This window comes from Blennius ocellaris (genome assembly GCF_963422515.1).
Source record: "Blennius ocellaris genome assembly, chromosome: 10".
In the NCBI taxonomy this organism is placed as follows: Eukaryota; Metazoa; Chordata; class Actinopteri; order Blenniiformes; family Blenniidae; genus Blennius; species Blennius ocellaris.
Genome location: NC_137659.1, coordinates 22,695,186 through 22,720,087, shown reverse-complemented (window position 1 = coordinate 22,720,087; position 24,902 = coordinate 22,695,186). Strand labels below are relative to the sequence as shown.

Genomic DNA, 24,902 nt, shown 5'->3' with positions numbered 1-24,902 from the left:
TTACGATATTCAGTTTGCAGAGAATGTTATCATAGTTGTGCTTGGACATTTCCCTCTTTCAATGAACAGTTCACTTTCTTCATTTGGTGTTTTTTGGTCATTTTTCCTTAAGTTGTGTGTTGATTTCTGCCCTTTGGCCACCAGGTAGGAAATAATCAGGCCTGTCAACAAGTGAAACGTTATTTATTTCAAATGTATTTGATGTTTGAAACTGACATTTTGAATTTGCGGAGAAACACATGTTTTGATGTTGGTTGTTTTCCTGCCATTCCAGTGACTTGTACTGTACATACAACTGTCACAGCATCCCCTCTGGGTACTGAGCCAATGTGTTTACAAAACAAATACTGTACCCAACGTTTGTCTCTATACTCAGTGAGTTCCATTTTGAATTAATCAAGGAGACATGAATGAAACCAACAGAACTTAAGGTGTTTCAGTTCATACCTTCACGTGATGCGGAGCAGCCAGACTTTCAGTGCTCTCCACTTTCTGGCTAAGTTGTCTGCAGGTTGGAGGGAGTGCTGAGCGGATTAGGGAACCTGCCAGATTCAGCTGAGGACCGGCTTCATGTTTGTGTGTTTCTTGTTGAAAGTCGCGAGTTTGAGACGCTGGTCGCACTGGAACTTCCTGGTCCTCGGCAGTGGAGGGGAGTCCTCCAACATGTTGTGGCTCGGAGCTCCGGGACGCCGGGGTCTCGGAGTTTCTGCAGCTGTGGGGGCTTTGTGAGGTTTTGTTGCCCCCCCCCCCCTGCTGGGACTCTTTGTCTCAGGTAATGAGGGCCGCTGCCGTTTGTTCCTCACGTCCCGGTGAGGTGACACATCCGGGCGGGGCGGCTTCTTCTTTGGTGGTCCCCCCCCACTACCCTTGTTAAGGCTTCACCAAACAGGCTGGTGTTTGGAGTCGGAGGTGGGGGAAGGGGTGGGGGGGGGGGGTGGGGGGGGGGTGGGGGTGGAATCCTCCCAGTAGATCACAGCTTCTCCATGAGCCCTGGGGGCTGATGGGAATCTGTGGCTGGGGGTTGCTTCTGCTTTTAAGGTGGGGGTTTGGGCGGTGCAGAGGGGGGCTGACCAAACCCTCGACGCTGAAAGTTTCCACACACTGTAGGAGCATTAAAACTTCTCCACCGGTCGAACTGCACGAAAATGAAACCTCAAACTCCTGACGTCACGTTCACTCCTTCATTCATCGAAGAGAAAAATGATCTGCACACTATGTTCTCTTTACCCCATTAGTTTTTTTTTACTTTTCAGCGTGAGTGAATGGACGAATGAAGGAGTGTCACATCAAAAGATATAAAAAGAAAACTTTATGAATGGGTGAAGGAGTTACTGTAGGAATGAAAGAGTGAACACATTAACCGGTTGGTGCATGAATCAAGCTCTAAATGGACAGTGGCTAAATTACTAAGTGTATATTAAGAATGGCTTGAGGAGAATGGATGAAACAACGAGTAGAATAGAAATACTTTATTAATCCATCGGGGGAAATTCTTGTTCTAGCTCCACACAGAAACTAAAACGCAGAATAAATAGAATTGAAGTTAACTTTGCTTTGCTGAAAGCACTTAAAAGCAAACAGCTGAGATGAAAATAAGCTTTCAAAACCAAAATGGTCAAAGTTGTACAGAAACAAATGAAAAAGAAAGATGAAACCTCTAAAATCAGGTACTAATATAACTGAAAATATAATGCAATGTTGACCATCCTATCTCATAGCTGAAACTTCATAAATGCAACACAAGACGCAGTTTGTGTTCATATATCAAACTATATAAAACTTGTGTTCGTCTCATTTTAAAGGATGAATGTGTTTTGCGGCAAAAAGTATAAATTGGAGGAAAATCACAAAAACGTCTGTTTTGGTCATAAAGGGTTGCAGGAGTGGAGGAATGAAAGCGTGAGAATATGAATGGATGAAAGAGTCGGTGTAACGGCGAGTGATAACAGGGTGTATTCCTCCTCTGCCATTACAATAATCATTGCCTCCCACCTTTTACTCTCTCCTCACCCGTCCTCCCCCGCAAACCCTTAATTGGAAATCCCCCCAACACACACACACACACACACACACACACACACACACACATACACACAGTTTCAAAGTTACTCCATGATGATATTTTAAGATATTGTACAAACATTTTTATGACAGTTTTCCATTTTTGTAATATTAACAGTGATTTTTCTACACATATTTTCCAAATATCAGCCATACTCTTTTTTTTCCTAATGATTGAATCCATCCAAAACTTGATTGATTTCTCTGAAATTAAAAAAAAAAAATCACATCAATGTTTTGATTACATTTATAACAGTAAATATTTTAAAAGCCTATTTCACGTTTTTTTTTTTTATTCTATTGTGATTATTAAATAAAATATGTTTCTGATGCATTGTACATACTTTTTGACATTTTTTGAAATTTAAGTAAATACTGGACTTTCATTATTAGTCTTTTTTTTTTAAATATAGTCTTGCAGTTAGAGTTTGACACAATTCTTTATTTATAAATGTTGGCTTGTCTAAACAATTTGTGCAGGTAATGACAAGTAGAGAAAGGCCATCAACGCTCCAAAGAAAAAGGTCAAGATGGCTGAAAGCTGATAAGAAGATAAGCCTCATTCCTGAGGCGGGGCGCGCTCAGCTCTTTGAGTTCACTTCATATAGGCCGAGTTTCAAAACTATTTAAGTTCATTCCATTTTGCCCGTTTCTGTGTCCCAGAGTGCAAAACTAACCTTTAAGCTACTTGATGATACGGAGGTGTGATACGAGTACTTAAATACCATAAAGCCTAATTTATGCTTCGTAAGCAAAAGATACGTGAAGGTTGTGTTCACATTCCCTGGGAGAGGACGTGACGTAGTGTGCAGTGCATCCTGGGTAGTGAACAAACGAATCAGATTAAGCAGACACACAAAGAAAAAGTTGGAAAATATCTTGTGGGCAGACGTGGAGTAGACGTAGAGAGGAAGACTCATTGATATCTGGTCGGAAGACGATGTATCGTGGTTGTTTGAGGCTACCCTTTAGCCATGAGCTAACTAGCCTAGCCACTACGGGCTAAAGTGGCGGGAGTTCTGGTTTCAAATCAGAATTAGAATGAGACAACAGAAAAAGTTGGGAAAATATCTCACAGCCAGACGTGGAGTAGCTAGGAAGAAAGAGACTCATTGATATCTGGTCTGAAGACGATATATCGCGGTTGTTTGTGACTACCCATTAGCTACGTGCTAACTAGCCTAGCCACCACGGGCTAAAGCGGTGGGACTTCTGGTCCGGACCAATCAATGAGCCGTGTTTCTTCTTCACCTCCTCTCTGGTCAGTGTTTGTTTCAGCTGACAGCGCCCCCTAACCAGCAGCTGTTGTAATTACTACATTGGATTTAAAAATTTTATTTAATGACATTTAATTGGGGGATTGGTCAAATTTCTGAAGATACTGGAGTCTAAAAGTGACAACATGTTGATTATAAGGGAGCAACATGAAGACCTGAGCTCGCTCTCAGGCTCACAGCAGAGGAAGAAAAGATGCAGAGACAGAGAAAACGAAGAGGAAAGCGGCGAGTGTGCCGCAGGAATTCCACTGCAATCAGTCCACATGATAAGATAAGCAGGACTACAAGTCGGCTCAGAGCGTGGTGCGGCTGCATGTTTGCAGGATTGCTCATGTGTGCAAAACAAACAGGCCTCTGTGGTCCTGTACATTCCTGCCTATAGCAGCGGGTTGGACATTAACCGGGGCATTAATGTGTAACTGCCATGGCTCACCTGCAGCTTCCCTCCTACGTCACCCCTCCTCTGCCTTCATCACGTGATTTGTATGTAGTCCGGGCTGCTTGAGCTCCTTGGCGGTGGCGAGTTTCCATTGGGGAGGGCGGAGAGCTCCTTGGGGGGGGGGGGTTTTCAGGGCCGAGTGCTTGAATCGGTGGTGTGGGCTGAAGGGGTTAAACTCCGCTGCGTTCCTCACATTCCTCCTCCTCCTCCTCATCCTCGGCTCTCTTTAACACAAGTCCAATCCAATTTGATGGTGTTTTTATCAGCGAGAGGCGTCTGCCTCACGACCTCCGACCTCAGCACCTGCTGCCGTCCGAGCGTGCTCAGTGGCGCCCCCTGCAGGGCTCTGGTTTGCCTGGTTATTTAAAGGAGGTATCAACAAAACATTCTCTTTTTTACTGTTGAACCAGATTCACGTTTCAGATTCTTCTCAGTCTTTTCTGTCGTGGCTGAACGACGGCCGTCTTCTTCTCACACGAACTTGTCATAGTTTTTTTTTTTTTCTGTATCAATTCTGAAAGGTGCGCCAGTTCCACATTCCATCTTCAGTAATAGTGGATGACTGTAATCAACCAGCGCCTTCAGAACCTGTCCCGTTCTGAGAAGAGACGGAACGCCGTCGGTTCTGACTGGGTTTCCATTAATAGCGCGGCCAGTTCCCTCTCGTCTGAGCCGCCGGCGTTGACGTCGGCGTGCCGGATGATCATGGGGTTAACGCAGCCGCCGTGCTCGCCGTGAACTTTGACCCCCCCCCCCCCCCCGCTCTGTCCCGCTACCTGCCGCCCGAAGCGGCGGCGGTGCAGATGGAGGTCCGGCCGCGAGCGAGCGAGGCCAAGATCGGTCATGCCCACGCGCTGAGAAGTCAAAGCGCCCATTGTTGGCTGCAGCGGGGGAAGAATGCGATGAGGTCATGGGAGGAAATTTAATTGGACAGTGCTGCGAGCTGGGATCTTCCCCCCCCCCTCCCCCCTCCTTCCACCCCAACCCCTCCACAACAACTGTAACTCCCTCCTACTCCCCTTCCTCTTCCTCTTCCTCCTCCTCCTCCTCCCAACCCTCAGGCTGACCCTGAGGCTCCGGTCCAACGCTCAGGAGTCTTTCTTTCTTTCTTTTTTTTGGAAACACGATAATAACTGCAGACGTCGGTTTCCTGTGGAGCTCACTGACCTACAGCAGCGTCGCGACACGACTTCGCCGCTCGGACCACTAGTGCCGATTGTTCCAGTCACGTGTTCGCCACAAAGTCTACGCTTTCTTTTTAGAAATTGGAGGATGTGTCAAATAAGACAGGATGAAGTGAAGTTTAAGGGCCCGTTTACCCGACAACGACGCTCTGAGCCCCGGAAAACGCAACAACGCTCGCGCTCTGTTGTCATGTAAATGGTGGGGGGGGGGGGGGGCTTTCTGTAAATAGTTGGTCTCTGTCCCGAGTTGACCGTAGAAGCACTGCTACTGCTCATGTGCACCACAGCAGCAGTAAAGAATTCTCCAGTGCGTTTTCACTTGAGACGTTGTGTAAACGGGGCACTGAAGTGAGGTTCTGCATGGTGGTGTGGTGGTGATCAGCCCCTCCTCGCTTGGCTTGTCCTCCCTGAGAGTTCCTCTTCAGTCTCTAGCCACAGGTCAGAGGCCTGCCTTCAGGGTGAACTGTGGTTTCTGAGCTGAACGCGAGTCCACAGTGGACAGGGACGTGTGGGGGAACGTCTCGGAGCGGTCCGGACTTCCACAAGTGAAGATACAGTCACAACACTGGGTCAAGTTTTAGGAATTCATCATCTGGAGTGAAAGAGTTTTGAAAGATTGTGAGGGTTGTGTTTGTGCAAAGCACCGTGCTGAAAAACACACTCCTCCATTACAAACAGATATTGTAGTGGAGAGTTTCCACCCTGGCTCCCCTGATGCCACATGTCAAAGTAAGATTCCATTTCCAGAAAACGATAGTAAGACACTGAACCTGGTGGGTTTTTTTTTTGGGGGGGGGGGTTTAAGCTTTGCATTTCCAAGTTGGTTGAGAGTGAAGATTATCTATGTCAAGTTCAATACATTGACTTTCTTTGTACTGTCAGTTGAGTGGAGGCTCAGAAGGTTTCTATCATTTCCATTTGACACTTTGTCCTCAGAGTCGTGGGGTTTGGGTTGTACTAAAGTGCTTTACTCTTATTCCTGTCACGTTAATAGCTGACACCCCCCCCCCCCTTCATTCTGGGGATTCCTCAGCCTGCAGCTTGATTTCCTCGTAATGTCCTGAAGGACAGCTCAGCTCCTCACTTCCTGTCAGGAGCCAGTTTTTTCCTTCCTTCCCCTCCCTCCCCCGTCTTCTGTCCTCCTCATGGACGCCTCCTCCTTAAAACCTGCTCCCTCCGTGCGGGACGACAAACATCTGCCGCTGAGCCAAACCGTCGTACTGAGAAACTGAGGTGTGTGGGCGTGTTTGTGAGGGAATCTCCTTAAAGAAGTCATATTATTCAGCTTTTCAACACTTCCACATGGTCTCCTTGGTCCAGAAACATTGTTTTCATAGTTTATTGTCCCAAATCCAGCTTTTCCTTCATTTTCCGTCATTTGAACCTACGATCATAGGAGCTGCATTCACAATCTGCTGTGTCTGTGTGAGCGTGACTGGCTCCGCCCACACATGGCCATGTTGGGAAGAGGAGGAAGTCCTTCCTCTTGTGGTGCCATGTGCCAGAGGAGGAGTGTGTGAGGAGTCAAAGGGAGGCCTGAGTTCAAAGTGAACCAAACAGATTTGATTACAATATGTATGAGCTCAGTAATATAGAAAGTCTCTGTCTCGTTCAGTCTCCAAGTTTGTAGAAGTTTGCTAACAAGCTAGTAGCTTGTTAGCAAGTTGTTGGACAGAGATAGAAATAAACTGGCTCGATGGCGTTTGCCAGGTCATCTATTGAGTGGAACCCGTCAATATGGCCGCCATGTTGGGACGATGTCATTGGAGCCTCCAAATGATAAATAAAATCAATGCATTTCTCAACAAATACATCTGAATTGCTTTTAACATCATTTTTTAACATTGCAGATTATACACAAGTGATCGAAATTATTTCAATATCCTAATAAGTCATTAATCATGAATTTGTATAATCATGTTAAATCCTCATAACAGTACTTATCTAATGCATTCCAACCTAATCTAATCTGAAATCATGACCATAGTTTGCTTTTAAATTTAAAAATTTATTCAATCATGTATTGTCTTATTAAGTCTGGAATCAGAAAACAAAGAAAAAAAACCATGAATTTAATTGAAAACATATTTATACTATTACCTGCATAACTTGTAATCCTTGCCATATGAATTAAGTCTTTTTACTTCTCTTTTATCATGAAACATAAACATGTGAACTTCATTTTATTTTTTAACAAATTACAACGATTTGCTTTGTGGGGAAACTAATCCTGTGTGTGGGCGTCGACCAAACTATAACATGACATACACGTACAAAAGTGTGTCACTAGTGAAATGTTCTTGTTTGGCGTCTGGTGGTTTGGTTTCATTGGTTGGAACAGGCGTAGGGGTACGACACCGGTCATGACTGTCGGACCGCGGATCAACGACCTGAGCGTGGCGTCGGGGTGTGAAGTACATCGACGGCTGTTGGAGCTCCAACTTGCTGGCTTCCCTTGAAAAGAAAATACAGATTGCATTGTTTAAGTTTCGGTCTTAAAGGTTCCAGGTGATTCTTTAAGTGGTGATTTGTAGGAATGGCGTCTGCGTTGAGAATGCTTCTTCTGCTACTTCACACCTTTTACACGGGAGATTTTCAAGAAGAAATGAATAGTTGACTATGAAACGATGGAAAACTGTTGTTTATTCAACTGTTTGCTCATTAACTACATCGTCATGAGACACATTTCTTTGCTTGTTATAAACGAGTAATCACAGGCTGTCACTGGTGGAATTTATGGCGTTTTATACATTTAATCAGATGTATTATTAAAAAATAGCACTACATTTTGTTTGAGGTGCACATGACAAAACATATTTAAATGGATATTAAATCTTCAAATCTTTCGCCGGCCCGAGGACTGTGCAAAGTTTCACAAAAAGTTATGACCCATAAACGTGATTTAGAATCCAATAATAATAATAATGATTACTATATGAGGACATTCAATATAGGGTGCTCGGACACGCCACCACCACAGATGGTTTTATTTTCAAACTTTATTAGTCTGAGTCTTGGTCTTTGGGGGCTCTTCCAACATGTCTGGGCCCGGGGGCCCCGTTATTTCCTGATCAGTCTGTGCGGAGGGACGCAGGTCAGAGGTCACCGGCGGCTGCGGGACTTTGTTGTTGCTCGTTGGCACTTGGGCCGGGCTCGCCCCCCCCCTCAGGAGGAGAACCCCCCGCCTGGCAGCCATTTCTGCTCAGAGGCTCGTCATGTCTTCCATATCTGGGAAGGAAAAACTCCCATCAGCCCCCTCTTCCCCCCCCCCCCCCCCCACCCCCCCGCCCCCGCCCCCGCCTCCGCCTCCGCCGGTGTCCTCTCCTCTGTGAATTCTTTCTTCTTCTGTCCATCCCTCCTCGCGGCGTCACTCTGCCCGGCGGAAGCACATTCCAGCCAGTTCAGTCCTGCCGTCACCGTGTCACTCTGTCACCCCCCCCCCCCCACCCCCCCCCTCCCCCCTCCCCCGTCTCACCCCTCCCCGGCCCGGAGAAAGAAAAGCTCCTTCCTCCCCCGCCTCCGAAGGGCCGAGGGGGCTCCTTTCATGCTTGGACGTGACTCCGGGGCCCCCCGGGGAGAGGCTGGCGGGGTCAGCGCTCCACAATAGGAGGGTGAGCTTTGCTTAAAGCCAAACCAGCTAATTGTGGATGTCAGGGTTTGTTTGTGGATGGCGGGGTTTTGTTCACCGGGGTCTTAACGATAGCTCTTCGCCTCTGCCGCGATTAATCCAGACTTTATTAAAGTGCTGCTTCCCCCGTCGCAGTAAAACACAACAAGCAGCTCTTTCATTCGTCCTGAGAGCAACGTGGAGCAGCATGGCGGCGCGGCGACGCCACCACAGCTGGAACACAAGGGACACAATGCAGAAAAGTTGAGCTGCTCGCTGCTGAAAGTCCGTTTTAGTCCGTCAGTGTAAATGTCTGTGAGGGGAGGTATGTGTTCCGCCACCCTCGACTCCATACGGCTGGGCAATATATATATTATGTATATAATTTGGATTTTTGATTTTCTTTTTCTCTCAATCCATTTAAAAATGACTGCAGACATCAGATATATTGTCAAAAGTGCAACTTTATTGCCGTGATTGTCCTCGGAGCTAAAATGCATATAAATAATCCCCAAATAAAAAGTAAATGAGGCTCAGTCATTAAAAAAAAGTCTAGCATTAACCAGGTTTAAGCAAAAGTACAACTGCAACTACTAAAACCCTCAAAGGGAAGATGTGGAAAATCTTGAATTTGCAAAATAAAAATATTTTTTCGCTACAAATTCAATAAATGGTTTAAATCAATTGTTTTGGGCCAGCCAGCCCTATGACTCCACAAATGAAAACAAAAATCACCGTTGTCAACATGCACGATATTAATATTGCAAAACAGCATCTGTACAGTGAGAAATTGTGTTTTGAGTCACTGTGCAGTCGTGCTCTTTTAATTCAAAATGACGGGTGTAATTATTTCATACCACAAGCAATCAAATCAATGACACATGACTGAAAACAAGCTGATGGGCGAGAGAAAGATCCCTGTTATGTGGGGCGGCGGGGGCGCTACAGTGGTCATCGCTCTGTCGGAAGGTTCGATTCCTCATCACGCTCCATCGATGTGTGAATGAGGGAAATATAGCAAACTAAATTCAAACTAGTTCCCCATTTTGGTTACGATGAAAAGGAAAATGTTGGAACATTGATCATAAGACCCCAAAAATTGACCCAAAAAAAGAAATGACTCAAAACTTCTTTTTTTTCCCCATCGAAATCCTGTTGAGTAAAATCTTTCTTGACTTGGCAGTTGGTACAGTGGTCAACTCCTGAACAAAAGGTTGCCGGTTTGATTCCCATCTCCAAATGTCCACATGTTGAAGTGTCCTTGAGCAAGTCACTGAACCCCAAACTGCTCCGAGTGGACGGTCTAGTGCCTTGCATGGCAGCCGCCTCCATTGGTGTGTGATGACATTTTGATTTTCATTGAGAAAGTGTGGAAGCCTTTCTAAGGCCTTGACCTCTCGAGCCAAAGCGATCTTTTGTCTCCTGGCGGTCTAAAATAAAATTCCGTCCACACGTCACTATGACCACGGCTCAACGCGAGGCTTCAGGGCAGGTAGTACACATGCCAGGCCTTTAGGGGCGCTGTGACTCACCAAATATACCTAAAATGCACAACGGTGTGGAGGAAATGGGCGGCGATCGTGTCATGGTTTCTCCACAGTCTTTGCCGTCCACACCTCAAAGCTGACATGATTTAGAATTTCCCCACTCTGGGAAATCTCCTGCTTCTAAAACGCCGCCTCGTGTGGACGATCAGCCAAAAACGGTGCCTAGTGAAATGTAAAACACTACTTTGCAAAAAACGATAGTTGGGGTTCTACTTCTAAGGTTCCTCCGACTCTGCCCCTCCACTGTTGTCGCATAACAAAGTTATTTGAATTTTGAATCTCCAGCCGAGGAAGTCGGGGGAATCCTTCTTCTTGAGCGTGACGTCAAGAGTTGTGCAGATCTCCATCTGTTGTGTTTATATTGGCTTGTTTCCTCTTAAATATCCAAGTTTAACAGTGTTTTGAAGTTATAGTCGGTGTTTTATGAGCCTTGACGAAAGATTGAGCCTGGAAGAGACCAGAGAGAGGAGAAAAGGAGCACAGGCGGCGGGAGTGGCTAGCCGTTAGCTCGCTCGGGAGCCGCTAATGGCTAGAGGCTAGCTGCTAGCTTTGGCGGCTAGTAGACGATCAAGTAATACCTGGACTCATCTTCGGTGATTCCGCAGTCAGAAAAGCGCTTCATCATGATCCAGGAAGTCGTTCTGCCAAAAGTCAGGAGCCTCAAAGCCTCAAAGGTGAAAACTGGCGTCTGCTGAGGCGAGGAGAAGAGGAGACGAGGACGAAGCATCTTCTGCTTCCTCAAACATGTTCCAGACGGGGTCACCGATGGCAGAACCACCTTCTGTGTGTCTTCTTCATCAATCACTGGGTTTGAAATGATGATGATAATGAAATATGGTTAAATTCAGCCTCTTCGTGGTCAAAACTCTGATCCTCCATAATGTAAACACAACTTGGGTGTGTGCACAACCAGTGATGTCACTCTATTATTGTCAGAAGCTCCGCCCAGCAGAGGAAATACCAACGTTTATCGGCTATTTTCTCACAGATTGCCGTGTTTTAACATTTTACCCTTGGACCAGTTAGCATAAAAATGTCCCTAGAAGCGACAGCCAGAGTGTTTTGGAGGTGGAAGTTTCATTTCACTAGGACTTTAAAGAGTTCTGTCCGTCGACGGCGGCGCCTCGGTCTAGGATCAGTCCTCCGTTGGTGAAGTGCTCACCGCCGGCGGCACTGGGACTCGGCTGCTTCCTTGCTGGTGTGTGAGTGTTTTTGTTCTGTCGTCAGACGGGACAAGGACATTAATGTGCACAGCGTGGCCTTTGTTTGCGCTCTGGACTGTAAAATTCTTCCTCTGGTCAATACAGCGATTGTTCTGGAAAAAAGAGGCAGAATTCCTTCAGACCTCGGAGCCGATCAGTCGCTCACTTCATCAGTACTGGAAGTAGAAATGGTTTGTAGTCCAATATCAAATGAAATCAACAAAAACAACAAACGTATAAGAAAGAATGGTTGATAATCAAAATAATGATAATACATTTTGTTTGTAACACCAAGTTTTAAAAAAGCAGGGTTCAGCAATGTTGGTAAACTATTAAGAAGAGAAAAAGAGTTTGAGGCTTTTGCAAATAAAAGTTTTTAGTCTGCTCTGGAATAGTAAAATAATTTGGATAATTATAATATTAAAAACACTTATTTGTTATAAAGTTAATAACAAAAATACTGATTAGTAAGATAAACATGTCTACAATTTGACCTTAAAAAATTTTTTTCTATTAAATTTCAAACATGAAACTTTTGTCCCGGATTTATTACACTTATGACAGAATAATGTCCAGCCTCTTGGGTTTTTTTTAAACAAAAATAGAAGAACCTTGAATGTGTATTAGTGTTTTTCTTGTGTCCATGTCAACCCCCAGAAGGGACTACGTTTTGAAGGTGACGAGTGTGGAATGAATTGCAAAGCCCTGAGTGCTGCTGCAGAGCGGACGGATCCAGACTGTCCATTGTCGTCTGCCTGCAGCTCCACTTCCTGCGACCCGCTCCTCCTCTGGGGTCTGCCACCTGGACTCACTCCTCTTTTATCTCCCTGATTGCTGCGCTAACAGACGCTTTTTGTCCCGTTAGTGAGGATGTGGAGGCGTCTTTCTTTTTGTGTGGTCGTTGAAGAGACGTCAGCCGGTGTCCGTCTCCTCTCTGTCGCCTCTTCATGAAAAGCTCCACGTCGGCAACTTTGATGTGAGTCCAGAGAGCCGCAGATGTTCCCCGTCACATTAGAATGAAACTGCTCTTAAAGCTCCCCTTTATTCTAAAAAAAACCCATGTGAACCGCTATCTGAAACTCTTCCAGGCCCTTGAGTTTTTGGTGGGAGAGTTTCCAGCGAGTGCGTCAAGCGGGGAACTCGTTTCATCCTCTTTCCACGAACGCTGCACTCTCACCTCCAGCACAGCGGAGGTGGGAGTCCTTGGATCCGTCTGAATCGGACCCGGAGTGGGATTTCCTGCTCAAGCGACTCCTCCGCTTGAGCCGTTTCCTTGTCTCCTCGGTAACATGAACCCGGTAAAGACTTTGATTTGTGTTCAGGATTCTGCGTGGGCATCGTGCTGATTCCCAAACCAGGCTGCAGGAAATGTTGGAGCCGTCTGAAGTTGTTTCCATAAAAACCTGAAGAAGACCTGATAAACAGCTTAAAGCTGTCGATGTGCCTTTGAAACTGGCATTTTCCTCTCTTGTTTCAAACCTCCATTCGTCTCCAACAGTGTAGCTGCTAGCGTCACCTTGAAGGCAGCGAAGTGAGGAATGAGCCAGTGCTTTGTGTCGAACACAGAATCCACTGAGAAACTCAGATACAGTCAAAGAACACAAAGTATACAGCAGCATAAACATGATTAAAAAACCTCTATCAGCCCAAGAGCTACTTCAGTTAAGTCCTGTGTAAAACCAGTTCACGCTTGATCCAAAATCTGCAAACAGGATCTAGCAACTAGTCTGACACCAGTCCAAATATAGTCAAAGTAGCCTGAAACCAGTGTAAACAAGATCTAATAACCAGTCTGAAACCAGTGTAAACAAGATCTAATAACCAGTCTGAAACCAGTGTAAACAATGTCTAATAACCAGTCTGAAACCAGTGTAAACAATCTAATAACCAGTCTGAAACCAGTGTAAACAATCCAATAACCAGTCTGAAACCAGTGTAAACAATCTAATAACCAGTCTGAAACCAGTGTAAACAATCCAATAACCAGTCTGAAACCAGTGTAAACAATCTAATAACCAGTCTGAAACCAGTGTAAACAATCTAATAACCAGTCTGAAACCAGTGTAAACAAGATCTAATAACCAGTCTGAAACCAGTGTAAACAATCCAATAACCAGTCTGAAACCAGTGTAAACAATCTAATAACCAGTCTGAAACCAGTGTAAACAAGATCTAATAACCAGTCTGAAACCAGTGTAAACAATCTAATAACCAGTCTGAAACCAGTGTAAACAAGATCTAATAACCAGTCTGAAACCAGTGTAAACAATATAATAACCAGTCTGAAACCAGTGTAAACAATCCAATAACCAGTCTGAAACCAGTGTAAACAATCTAATAACCAGTCTGAAACCAGTGTAAACAAGATCTAATAACCAGTCTGAAACCAGTGTAAACAATCTAATAACCAGTCTGAAACCAGTGTAAACAATCTAATAACCAGTCTGAAACCAGTGTAAACAATCCAATAACCAGTCTGAAACCAGTGTAAACAATCTAATAACCAGTCTGAAACCAGTGTAAACAATCTAATAACCAGTCTGAAACCAGTGTAAACAAGATCTAATAACCAGTCTGAAACCAGTGTAAACAATCTAATAACCAGTCTGAAACCAGTGTAAACAATCCAATAACCAGTCTGAAACCAGTGTAAACAATCTAATAACCAGTCTGAAACCAGTGTAAACAAGATCTAATAACCAGTCTGAAACCAGTGTAAACAATCTAATAACCAGTCTGAAACCAGTGTAAACAATCCAATAACCAGTCTGAAACTAGTGTAAACAATCTAATAACCAGTGTAAACAGGCTCTGATAGGCAATTTGAAACCAAATACAATTAATTGGCCGGAAACTAGTCCCAAACATGGACCAGAACCCAGTCCGAAACGGTGGAAAACCACTGGAAAAAGCTTAATCAAAAAACAGTCTGAAACCAGTGTGAAGAAGACCTAATAACCAGTGTGAAGAAGACCTAATAACCAGTGTGAAGAAGACCTAATAACCAGTGTGAAGAAGACCTAATAACCAGTGTGAAGAAGACCTAATAACCAGTGTGAAGAAGACCTAATAACCAGTGTGAAGAAGACCTAATAACCAGTGTGAAGAAGACCTAATAACCAGTGTGAAGAAGACCTAATAACCAGTGTGAAGAAGACCTAATAACCAGTGTGAAGAAGACCTAATAACCAGTGTGAAGAAGACCTAATAACCAGTGTGAAGAGGACCTAATAACCAGTCTGAAACCAGTGTGAAGAAGACCTAATAACCAGTGTGAAGAAGACCTAATAACCAGTGTGAAGAGGACCTAATAACCAGTCTGAAACCAGTGTGAAGAAGACCTAATAACCAGTGTGAAGAGGACCTAATAACCAGTCTGAAACCAGATCAAGCACTTTTCAAAGAAGAGTCGGGAGAAAGTCTGACCAGGATACCAAAGTTGTCCAGAACCAGCATGAATCTATTTCAAAGTCGGAAGTTGGTCTGAATTCAGTCCAAGTACGAGTGAGGAACCAGTTTGAACTGAAGTCTTTAAACTGGTCTGAAACGAAGCAGCGTCGTCTCGGTTTACTAAGAGAAAGCAGCCACGTCGTCTCATACAGTCGTTATTCAACATGAATGAAAGTGTACATGACGAATCAGTCAAATGGAACAACAGTAAAAAAGTATTGTCTAAATATTGTTTCTTATTATATTTTCCCTTTAAGGGAGCTCTTCTAGAGATCAGGGTCTATAAACCTGATGTATGTGCAGATGTGGCGTTCTGCTGTGCGTCTCCACTAAAAACAAAGTGCTGGAGATCGATCGCTCCATTGAAGCTCCTCGGTGAACCGTGTGAGAACAGCGTCACTCTTTCAGTTGGGGGGGCGGAACTTTCCATTTCTGACAAGCTCTTGAAAAACGAGGCGCGGTGGAAACAAGCCGTCTCAGCCTGCAGATGTGGCAGAAGCTAGCGTGTAGCGGCTCCACTTGTGTTGTCTGTTCTGCATCGCAGGCAACACTGACGGTGTGGGTCTGTCATCGACACAATACTGTATCGTGTTGGTCTTCTTCTCCCATCCTCTTTAAAGACCTAGTGAAATGTAACACACTACTTTGCAAAAAACGATAGTTGGGGTTCTACTTCTCAGGTTCCTCCGACTCTGCCCCACCACTGTTGTCGCATAACAAAGTTATTTGAATTTTGAATCTCCAGCCGAGGAAGTCGGGGGAATCCTTCTTCGTGAGCGTGACGTCAAGAGTTGTGCAGATCTCGATCTGTTGTGTTTATATTGGCTTGTTTCCTCTTAAATATCCAAGTTTTAACAGTGTTTTGAAGTTCTAGTCGGCGTTTTATGAGCCTTGACGAAAGATTGAGCCTGGAAGAGACCGAGAGAGGAGAAAAGGAGCACAGGCGGCGGGAGCCACTAGCCGTTAGCTCGCGCAGGAGCCACTAGCTCGGGCGGCTAGTAGACGATCAAGTAATGCCTGGACTCATCTTCGGTGATTCCACAGTCAGAAAAGCGCTTCATCATGATCCAGGAAGTCGTTCTGCCAAAAGTCAGGAGCCTCAAAGCCTCAAAGGTGAAAACTGGCGGCTGCTGAGGCGAGGAGACGAGGACGAATGGAGGACGAAGCGTCTTCTGCTTCCTGAAACATGTTCCAGACGGGGTCACCGATGGCAGAACCACCTTCTGTGTCTTCTTCATCAATCACTGGGTTTGAAACGATGATGATGATGAAATATGGTTAAATTCAGCCTCTTCGTGGTCAAAACTCTGATCCTCCATAATACAAACACAACTTGGGCGTGTGCACAACTCGTGATGTCACTCTGTTATTGTCAGAAGCTCCGCCCAGCGGTGAAAATACCGCTGTTTATCGGCTATTTTCTCGCAGATTGTCGTGTTTTAACATTTTACCCTCGGGCCAGTTAGCATAAAAATGTCCCTAGAAGCTACAGCCAGTGTTTTGGAGGTGGAAGTTTTATTTCACTAGGACTTTCAAGTTCCACTCAATCCCTTCTTGATCACAGAGCAGATGTTTGTGTGGGAGAGATGCTGCCACCAAGGAGGATGGATGGTGATTGAGACTATTTGAACTTCATTTATGATGTTTATTTGGCCGATTTTCGACCTGTTTGTCCCTCGTTGGACTTTTCGTACTAATCTTGTTCCAGTTCTGGGCTTTACGTTGTACGTCTTTTCAAGCCGTCGCAGCAGGTGATTTGTGGAGGACACCAGGTCATAAATCTAAGCTGAGCTCTTGGGTTCTCAGACCGTCCTTGCACATTGCCTCAACTGAGCATCTACCCTTCAGTTGAGCGCCGCGAGCTTCTTCTTAACCTTGCCCCGCCCAGTTCAGGCGCTCACTGGTCCCGGCGCTCGGCGGAGCTCTGGCAGCCCCTCGCCCGGGCCTCGGAGGAGGAAGTCGCCGTGTTTGCAGGCGCTTCATTGTTTCCTGTCATAAAGTGCAGCCTTTGTGGACTTGAGTCCTATCAGCTGCTCCACCTTTATTTGCCGTCCACACAGAGGGGCCTCGGGGGCCGGGGCCCCTGTCAGCACACTGTTTACAGAGCGGATTCTTTGGCTGAGCAAACAGCCGTACCCCCCGCCGCCTGGCCCAAACATGGCGGCGTTCCCCCGTACGCTGACTGACGGCCGCGCCGCGGCCTGCTCAGACTCGCCGAAATATGTCGAGAACCCCCCCACCCCCACTCCCCCACCCCCCACCCCCATACACACACACAGAGCGTGTGTGGGTTTGAACGACCAACCTGCTGCTGCAGCATGCTCCAGCTGCTCTTCACATTCCTCCTCCTCCTCCTCCTCCTCTTCCTCTTCCTCCTCTTCCTCCTCCTCATCACGATGCTGGGTTCCTGGACCCCCCCCCCCCTCCCCCCCCCCCCCCCTCCCCCAGGTCCGGTTCACATCAGGAGAGTCACCTGACAGTCTGAGCCGGCTGCACACACCTGATCATCAACCTTCTCCTCATGTTCTCCTCATGTTCTCCTCTTGTTCTCCTCTTGTTCTCCTCATGTTCTCCTCTTGTTCTCCTCATGTTCTCATCATGTTCTTCTCTTGTTCTCCTCTTGTTCTCCTCTTGTTCTCCTCATGTTCTCCTCTTGTTCTCCTCATGTTTTCCTCATGTTCTCCTCTTGTTCTCCTCTTGTTCTCCTCATGTTCTCCTCTTGTTCTCCTCATGTTTTCCTCATGTTCTCCTCTTGTTCTCCTCTTGTTCTCCTCATGTTCTCCTCTTGTTCACCTCTTGTTCTCCTCTTGTTCTCCTCATGTTCTCATCATGTTCTCCTCTTGTTCTCCTCTTGTTCTCCTCATGTTCTCCTCATGTTCTCCTCTTGTTCTCCTCTTGTTCTTCTCATGTTCTCCTCATGTTCTCCTCTTGTTCACCTCATGTTCTCCTCTTGTTCTCCTCATGTTCTCATCATGTTCTTCTCTTGTTCTCCTCATGTTCTCCTCATGTTCTCCTCTTGTTCTCCTCATGTTCTCCTCATGTTCTCATCATGTTCTCATCATGTTCTCCTCATGTTCTCCTCTTGTTCTCCTCATGTTCTCCTCATGTTCTCCTCTTGTTCTCCTCTTGTTCTCCTCTTGTTCTCCTCATGTTCTCCTCTTGTTCTCCTCATGTTCTCCTCTTGTTCTCCTCTTGTTCTCCTCATGTTCTCCTCTTGTTCTCCTCATGTTCTCCTCTTGTTCTCCTCTTGTTCTCCTCTTGTTCTCCTCTTGTTCTCATCATGTTCTCCTCTTGTTCTCCTCTTGTTCTCCTCATGTTCTCCTCATGTTCTCCTCTTGTTCTCATCATGTTCTCCTCATGTTCTCCTCATGTTCTCCTCATGTTCTCCTCTTGTTCTCCTCTTGTTCTCCTCATGTTCTCCTCTTGTTCTCCTCATGTTCTCATCATGTTCTTCTCTTGTTCTCCTCTTGTTCTCCTCTTGTTCTCCTCTTGTTCTCCTCATGTTCTCCTCTTGTTCTCCTCATGTTTTCCTCATGTTCTCCTCTTGTTCTCCTCTTGTTCTCCTCATGTTCTCCTCTTGTTCTCCTCATGTTTTCCTCATGTTCTCCTCTTGTTCTCCTCTTGTTCTCCTCATGTTTTCCTCATGTTCTCCTCTTGTTCACCTCATGTTCTCCTCTTGTTCTCCTCATGTTCTCATCATGTTCTCCTCTTGTTCTCCTCTTGTTCTCCTCATGTTCTCCTCATGTTCTCCTCTTGTTCTCCTCTTGTTCTTCTCATGTTCTCCTCATGTTCTCCTCTTGTTCACCTCATGTTCTCCTCTTGTTCTCCTCATGTTCTCATCATGTTCTTCTCTTGTTCTCCTCATGTTCTCCTCATGTTCTCCTCTTGTTCTCCTCATGTTCTCCTCATGTTCTCATCATGTTCTCATCATGTTCTCCTCATGTTCTCCTCTTGTTCTCCTCATGTTCTCCTCATGTTCTCCTCTTGTTCTCCTCTTGTTCTCCTCTTGTTCTCCTCATGTTCTCCTCATGTTCTCCTCTTGTTCTCCTCTTGTTCTCCTCATGTTCTCCTCTTGTTCTCCTCATGTTCTCCTCTTGTTCTCCTCTTGTTCTCCTCTTGTTCTCCTCTTGTTCTCATCATGTTCTCCTCTTGTTCTCCTCTTGTTCTCCTCATGTTCTCCTCATGTTCTCCTCTTGTTCTCATCATGTTCTCCTCATGTTCTCCTCATGTTCTCCTCTTGTTCTCCTCTTGTTCTCCTCTTGTTCTCCTCATGTTCTCCTCTTGTTCTCCTCATGTTCTCCTCATGTTCTCCTCATGTTCTCCTCTTGTTCTCCTCATGTTCTCCTCTTGTTCTCCTCTTGTTCTCCTCATGTTCTCCTCTTGTTCTCCTCTTGTTCTCCTCTTGTTCTCCTCATGTTCTCCTCATGTGCTCCTCATGTTCTCCTCATGTTCTCTTGTTCTCCTCATGTTCTCCTCATGTTCTCCTCATGTTCTCCTCTTGTTCTCCTCATGTTCTCCTCATGTTCTCATGTTCTCTTGTTCTCCTCATGTTCTCCTCATGTTCTCCTCATGTTCTCCTCATGTTCTCCTCTTGTTCTCCTCTTGTTCTCCTCATGTTCTCCTCTTGTTCTCCTCATGTTCTCCTCTTGTTCTCCTCTTGTTCTCCTCTTGTTCTCCTCATGTTCTCCTCATGTTCTCCTCATGTTCTCCTCATGTTCTCCTCTTGTTCTCCTCTTGTTCTCCTCATGTTCTCCTCTTGTTCTCCTCATGTTCTCCTCTTGTTCTCCTCTTGTTCTCCTCATGTTCTCCTCATGTTCTCCTCATGTTCTCCTCATGTTCTCCTCATGTTCTCCTCTTGTTCTCCTCTTGTTCTCCTCATGTTCTCCTCTTGTTCTCCTCATGTTCTCCTCTTGTTCTCCTCTTGTTCTCCTCTTGTTCTCCTCTTGTTCTCCTCATGTTCTCCTCTTGTTCTCCTCATGTTTTCCTCATGTTCTCCTCTTGTTCTCCTCTTGTTCTCCTCATGTTCTCCTCTTGTTCTCCTCATGTTTTCCTCATGTTCTCCTCTTGTTCTCCTCTTGTTCTCCTCATGTTTTCCTCATGTTCTCCTCTTGTTCACCTCATGTTCTCCTCTTGTTCTCCTCATGTTCTCATCATGTTCTCCTCTTGTTCTCCTCTTGTTCTCCTCATGTTCTCCTCATGTTCTCCTCTTGTTCTCCTCTTGTTCTTCTCATGTTCTCCTCATGTTCTCCTCTTGTTCACCTCATGTTCTCCTCTTGTTCTCCTCATGTTCTCATCATGTTCTTCTCTTGTTCTCCTCATGTTCTCCTCATGTTCTCCTCTTGTTCTCCTCATGTTCTCCTCATGTTCTCATCATGTTCTCCTCATGTTCTCCTCTTGTTCTCCTCATGTTCTCCTCATGTTCTCCTCTTGTTCTCCTCTTGTTCTCCTCATGTTCTCCTCATGTTCTCCTCTTGTTCTCCTCTTGTTCTCCTCATGTTCTCCTCTTGTTCTCCTCATGTTCTCCTCTTGTTCTCCTCTTGTTCTCCTCTTGTTCTCCTCTTGTTCTCATCATGTTCTCCTCTTGTTCTCCTCTTGTTCTCCTCATGTTCTCCTCATGTTCTCCTCTTGTTCTCATCATGTTCTCCTCATGTTCTCCTCATGTTCTCCTCTTGTTCTCCTCTTGTTCTCCTCTTGTTCTCCTCATGTTCTCCTCTTGTTCTCCTCATGTTCTCCTCATGTTCTCTTGTTCTCCTCATGTTCTCCTCATGTTCTCCTCATGTTCTCCTCTTGTTCTCCTCTTGTTCTCCTCATGTTCTCCTCTTGTTCTCCTCTTGTTCTCCTCTTGTTCTCCTCATGTTCTCCTCATGTGCTCCTCATGTTCTCCTCATGTTCTCTTGTTCTCCTCATGTTCTCCTCATGTTCTCCTCTTGTTCTCCTCATGTTCTCCTCATGTTCTCATGTTCTCTTGTTCTCCTCATGTTCTCCTCATGTTCTCCTCATGTTCTCCTCATGTTCTCCTCTTGTTCTCCTCTTGTTCTCCTCATGTTCTCCTCTTGTTCTCCTCATGTTCTCCTCTTGTTCTCCTCTTGTTCTCCTCTTGTTCTCCTCATGTTCTCCTCATGTTCTCCTCATGTTCTCCTCTTGTTCTCCTTTTGTTCTCCTCATGTTCTCCTCATGTTCTCATCATGTTCTCCTCATGTTCTCCTCATGTTCTCATCATGTGGATGAGAACATGGCTGGGCCAGCGGGGTGACTCGTCCACTGACCCGGTAACCTGGTAAACACTTTGACTACCAGTGCAGCTGCTTTAGTTGAATTTATATCAGTGGATGGATCTTTAAAGTTTGTTTGTTTTCTGTTTCTGAGGATTTCTGACCTGATTCTAGATTAAATTGACAGTCCCGGGCCAGTTTCTTCTTTTGAGCCTCAAAAGGACTCATTTGAGTTCACTTTTTTGTTTTAGTGTTTTGTGTTTTTCATGGATTTCGAATGAGACTTCTTTTGAATAGGTTTCAGGTTTCTAACTCCATGTATTTAATTTAATTAATGTAATTTGATTTTTTTAATGTATTCTAATTTTTGTTTAGTTTTTTTGTTTTATACCAGTTTCAGATGTCTTTGTCTATGGTTTGTCTTCATGTAGTTTCTTTTAGATTTTACACTTGTTTTACACTATTTTGCACTCTAGTTTTTGAGCCTATTTGAAATTGAGTTTGGACTTGATATATGGCTGTTGCTTTTTTTTGTCTCTTAATCACCATTAGCTGAATCAAGGAGGGAAAAGACAGTAAGACAAATGTCCCTGTGATTTGACATCCACTAATCTAATGCAGTTTAGCCTCTATGAAGTTCATGATGTCCAATTTATTATAAAGGACGTCGTCTGAAGGCTTGTCGGATGATTAATGGAACAATAAAGAAGTTGTTTGCTTTTTTGTTTGGTGTGTAAACATTCACTCCTGTTAGTATTGATTGAACTAAAACCAACCCACTTGTGAGAAGCAGACCTTTTCCGAGAAGTCTGGTTCCACCCATCCGTCCTCCCAGGTTCAGATCTCCAGTCCATCACAGCTCGAGGCCGACAATGAAAGACACACTCAGATTTACACTGACTGCAGTTTTCTCAAACCTCGGCCTTTGAAATCGTGGAGGAAACTGGGAAAAGCCACAGTTTTGTCTGCTGGAGCCTCATCAGCATTCGTCCCACACAGCCGTAACCTCAATCTCCTCTCCTCTCCGCAGGCAAGGCCTTCGACATCACCTACGTGCGACTGAAGTTCCACACCAGCCGGCCGGAGAGCTTCGCCATCTACAAGCGTATGGGCGACGGCGGCCCCTGGGTGCCCTACCAGTACTACAGCGGCTCCTGCGAGAAGACCTACCAGAAGCCCAACCACGGCTTCATCTACACCGGGGGGGACGAGCAGCAGGCGCTCTGCACCGACGACTTCAGCGACATCTCGCCGCTCACTGGCGGGAACGTGGCCTTCTCCACGCTGGAGGGCCGGCCCAGCGCCTACAACTTCGACAACTCCCCCGTCCTGCAGGTCAGTGCGGCGCGTCGGCCGGAGACCGAGGCCGGTCAAGGTTGCTTTTGGCGGCTTTCCGCTCGTTCCTACTCAGCCTTACTCGCCTCGACTCGGCCTCGGTCGTTTTCAGCTCAAATAATAAATTATCCTGATTTCCGGGCTATTTTTTCCACACGCTTTGAACCCCGTGGCTTATACAACGACACAGCTAATTTATGGATTTTTTTTCACGGGTTAATGTTCTTCATGCCGCCAGATTCTACTTCCGCATGTAGATACATGCTGTTTGGAGCCTCTGCTGCTACAAAACTTGTCCTAAAAGTGACATTTCTGCTCTCCACGGCCTCGTCTTGTGCTGCGTTCCGTGGTCCAGAACCAGCAGCTGATGGCCGTGAGTGATGCGTTCAGGTGCATCACGTAAAGCCGCCCTTCAGAACCCCCAGACTGAGAAATCTTCCTCCTCAGAGTCACAGTCAGCAAATAACCCAGGAAATACTTTATCAACAGAGATAAAACCCTTTGATTGTGTATTTCTCTCTCTCTCTGATATGATCAATCCCCGTATTCCCACTGTGAAATTCCTGCCCTCTTACAACGTGGACACCGGCGGCTTATAGACAAGTGCGGCTTATATACATTTCTTTTTCTTTTCTTTTTTTTTCATTTTAAATTTAGCGGGTGTGGTTTATATCCAGGTGCGCTCAATAGTCCGCAAAATACATTAAATTGTATATATTTCTATGTATTTATTAATAATGTTACAAAAGGTGCATTGTTACAGTCGTACGTCACTGTCCGGTGTTTCGGTTTAACCGGTGCCCCTGGTAACTGGTGACTTCTGCCGCCAGCCGTTAGCAGCAGCTGATGTTAAAATAAGACAAACGGTACGATGCTTTAATGGAAATGTGGATAAATGGCGTTTTGCCAGGACAGCTATGGATTTTCCTCAGGTTTTGAACACCTGCTTTGAAAAGGGGACAGTGGAGGAAGCCGGGAAACCGGTTAATCCGAAACGCTGGCGGTATCCTCGGCTCGGCGGCCTCCTAATACTCGTAGCGCGTCGCTCCGTGGCGCTCCGGAATCTTCTGGTCGCCACCAGACAAAGAATCGACTGCACGTGGTCGCTGCTCCACCAGGTCGATTTCTGTGCGTCTGTCTCTGTTTGTGATCGGTTTCAAAAATGGCGGCTGAACGAGCCGCCCCCTGACTCGTCTGTGTCGTCACGCGCCGGCCAATCAGAGGCTGCCGTCTGCCGACGTCACATTGCTCACTCGCCTCAGCTGGTTCGGAACGTCGGCCGCAGAGGAGCCATGGACGTACCCGGTCGTAGGACTGACATGTCGGGGGGGAAAGCATCAATGTGGGGTCGAGTGAGTCTGAGGAGGAAATAGTGGAAAAATACCTTTGGTTTTTTTATTAGAATTGAGCTTGACGAACAAATACAACACAACACTGGTCAATCATAATCACATTAAGCTCAGGGCTGCGACACTCCAGCATTGCTCTTCAGTTTGGTGTGTCTGAACGAAACCAAGTCTGTCCTCCACGGTCATGTGTGACCAGGATCAGGTCCCAGCTCAGTGGATTTGGACGAGGACTCGACCACAAAAACCCACCAGACCAGGAAAAGAGCTTTTAGGTTTTAATGAGTAGAACCGGCTTCAGATACGATCCTCCCCAGTTTCCCTCCGGACCTCGGCTGTGTGCCGCTCGGCACCAACAGCTGCAGTGAAGCGTTGTAACGTGTTGCTTGGCAACGCCCCCACCATAGCAGCCCCCCCCCCCCCCCCCCCCCCCCACCGCCCAATAAATCACTCCCCGAATGTTTGTGTTTCCATGTTTCCTCGCTCTCCTTCTCTTCACAGCGTCTGTTTCCACTCTTCTCTCCCGGCTTCTGGTGACATCAGTTTCCGACATGTGGATCTCGTTCTGCCTCCTGTTGGAGAAAACTTTCACTTTCTCCCACCTGATGAGTGACCGAATGACCCCAGAGCACTTTGGGAGCAGTTTCCTGTCCAGATCAGTTGATTCAGTTGCTTATTTTAACCAAACTTATTTTAGAAAAAAATAAAAAAGGATGATCACACATGAGAGGAGATGTTGACACTGTCCTCAGCTGATCCACTTTGACCTGTTTGGACGATTTTCAAAACGGTTTGGAGTCTGACGAACTTCTCTAATATGAGGTGAACACTGTAGCCGACATTTACACGTTCTCCATTCTCCGTCCTGCACACGCTGCTGAACGAACACCCGAGGTGCACCTTGTTGACAGGTTCACATCGACGGTTCACGTCAAAAGAACCTGATGGAGACGCTGAAGGATCGATCGCATTGAGAATAGGACTGATTTGCTCTCTAATTCAAATGTGGGGGAGGAAAGTCCTTGGTTTTAACTGGAGCAGAGTGACGGGGAGGCACAGCTGAGATCAGTTCACCAAATATTTCCACTTTGTAACTTTCCCTTTCTGGTGAGAGTGTCAGAAGCTTTGTGCGTAGTGGAGCTCAGTGTTCCAGAAGGATCAGGAGGAATCCTGCTGGGTTCTGAAGGGACTTTATTGTTTACAATCAGGGTCCGTCGCTCTAAGATCAAACTTTCAATACAT

At 45.8% G+C, this 24,902-nt stretch overlaps 1 protein-coding gene across 1 annotated transcript in view; it reads left to right on the top strand.

Moving 5' to 3' along the window:
- lamc1 (laminin, gamma 1) overlaps positions 1–24,902 on the top strand; it is a 77,753-nt gene that overhangs the window by 22,233 nt on the left and 30,618 nt on the right. The window contains 1 exon segment of the mRNA XM_080503354.1: positions 22,010–22,314. Coding sequence (XP_080359480.1) covers positions 22,010–22,314 — 305 coding nt within the window.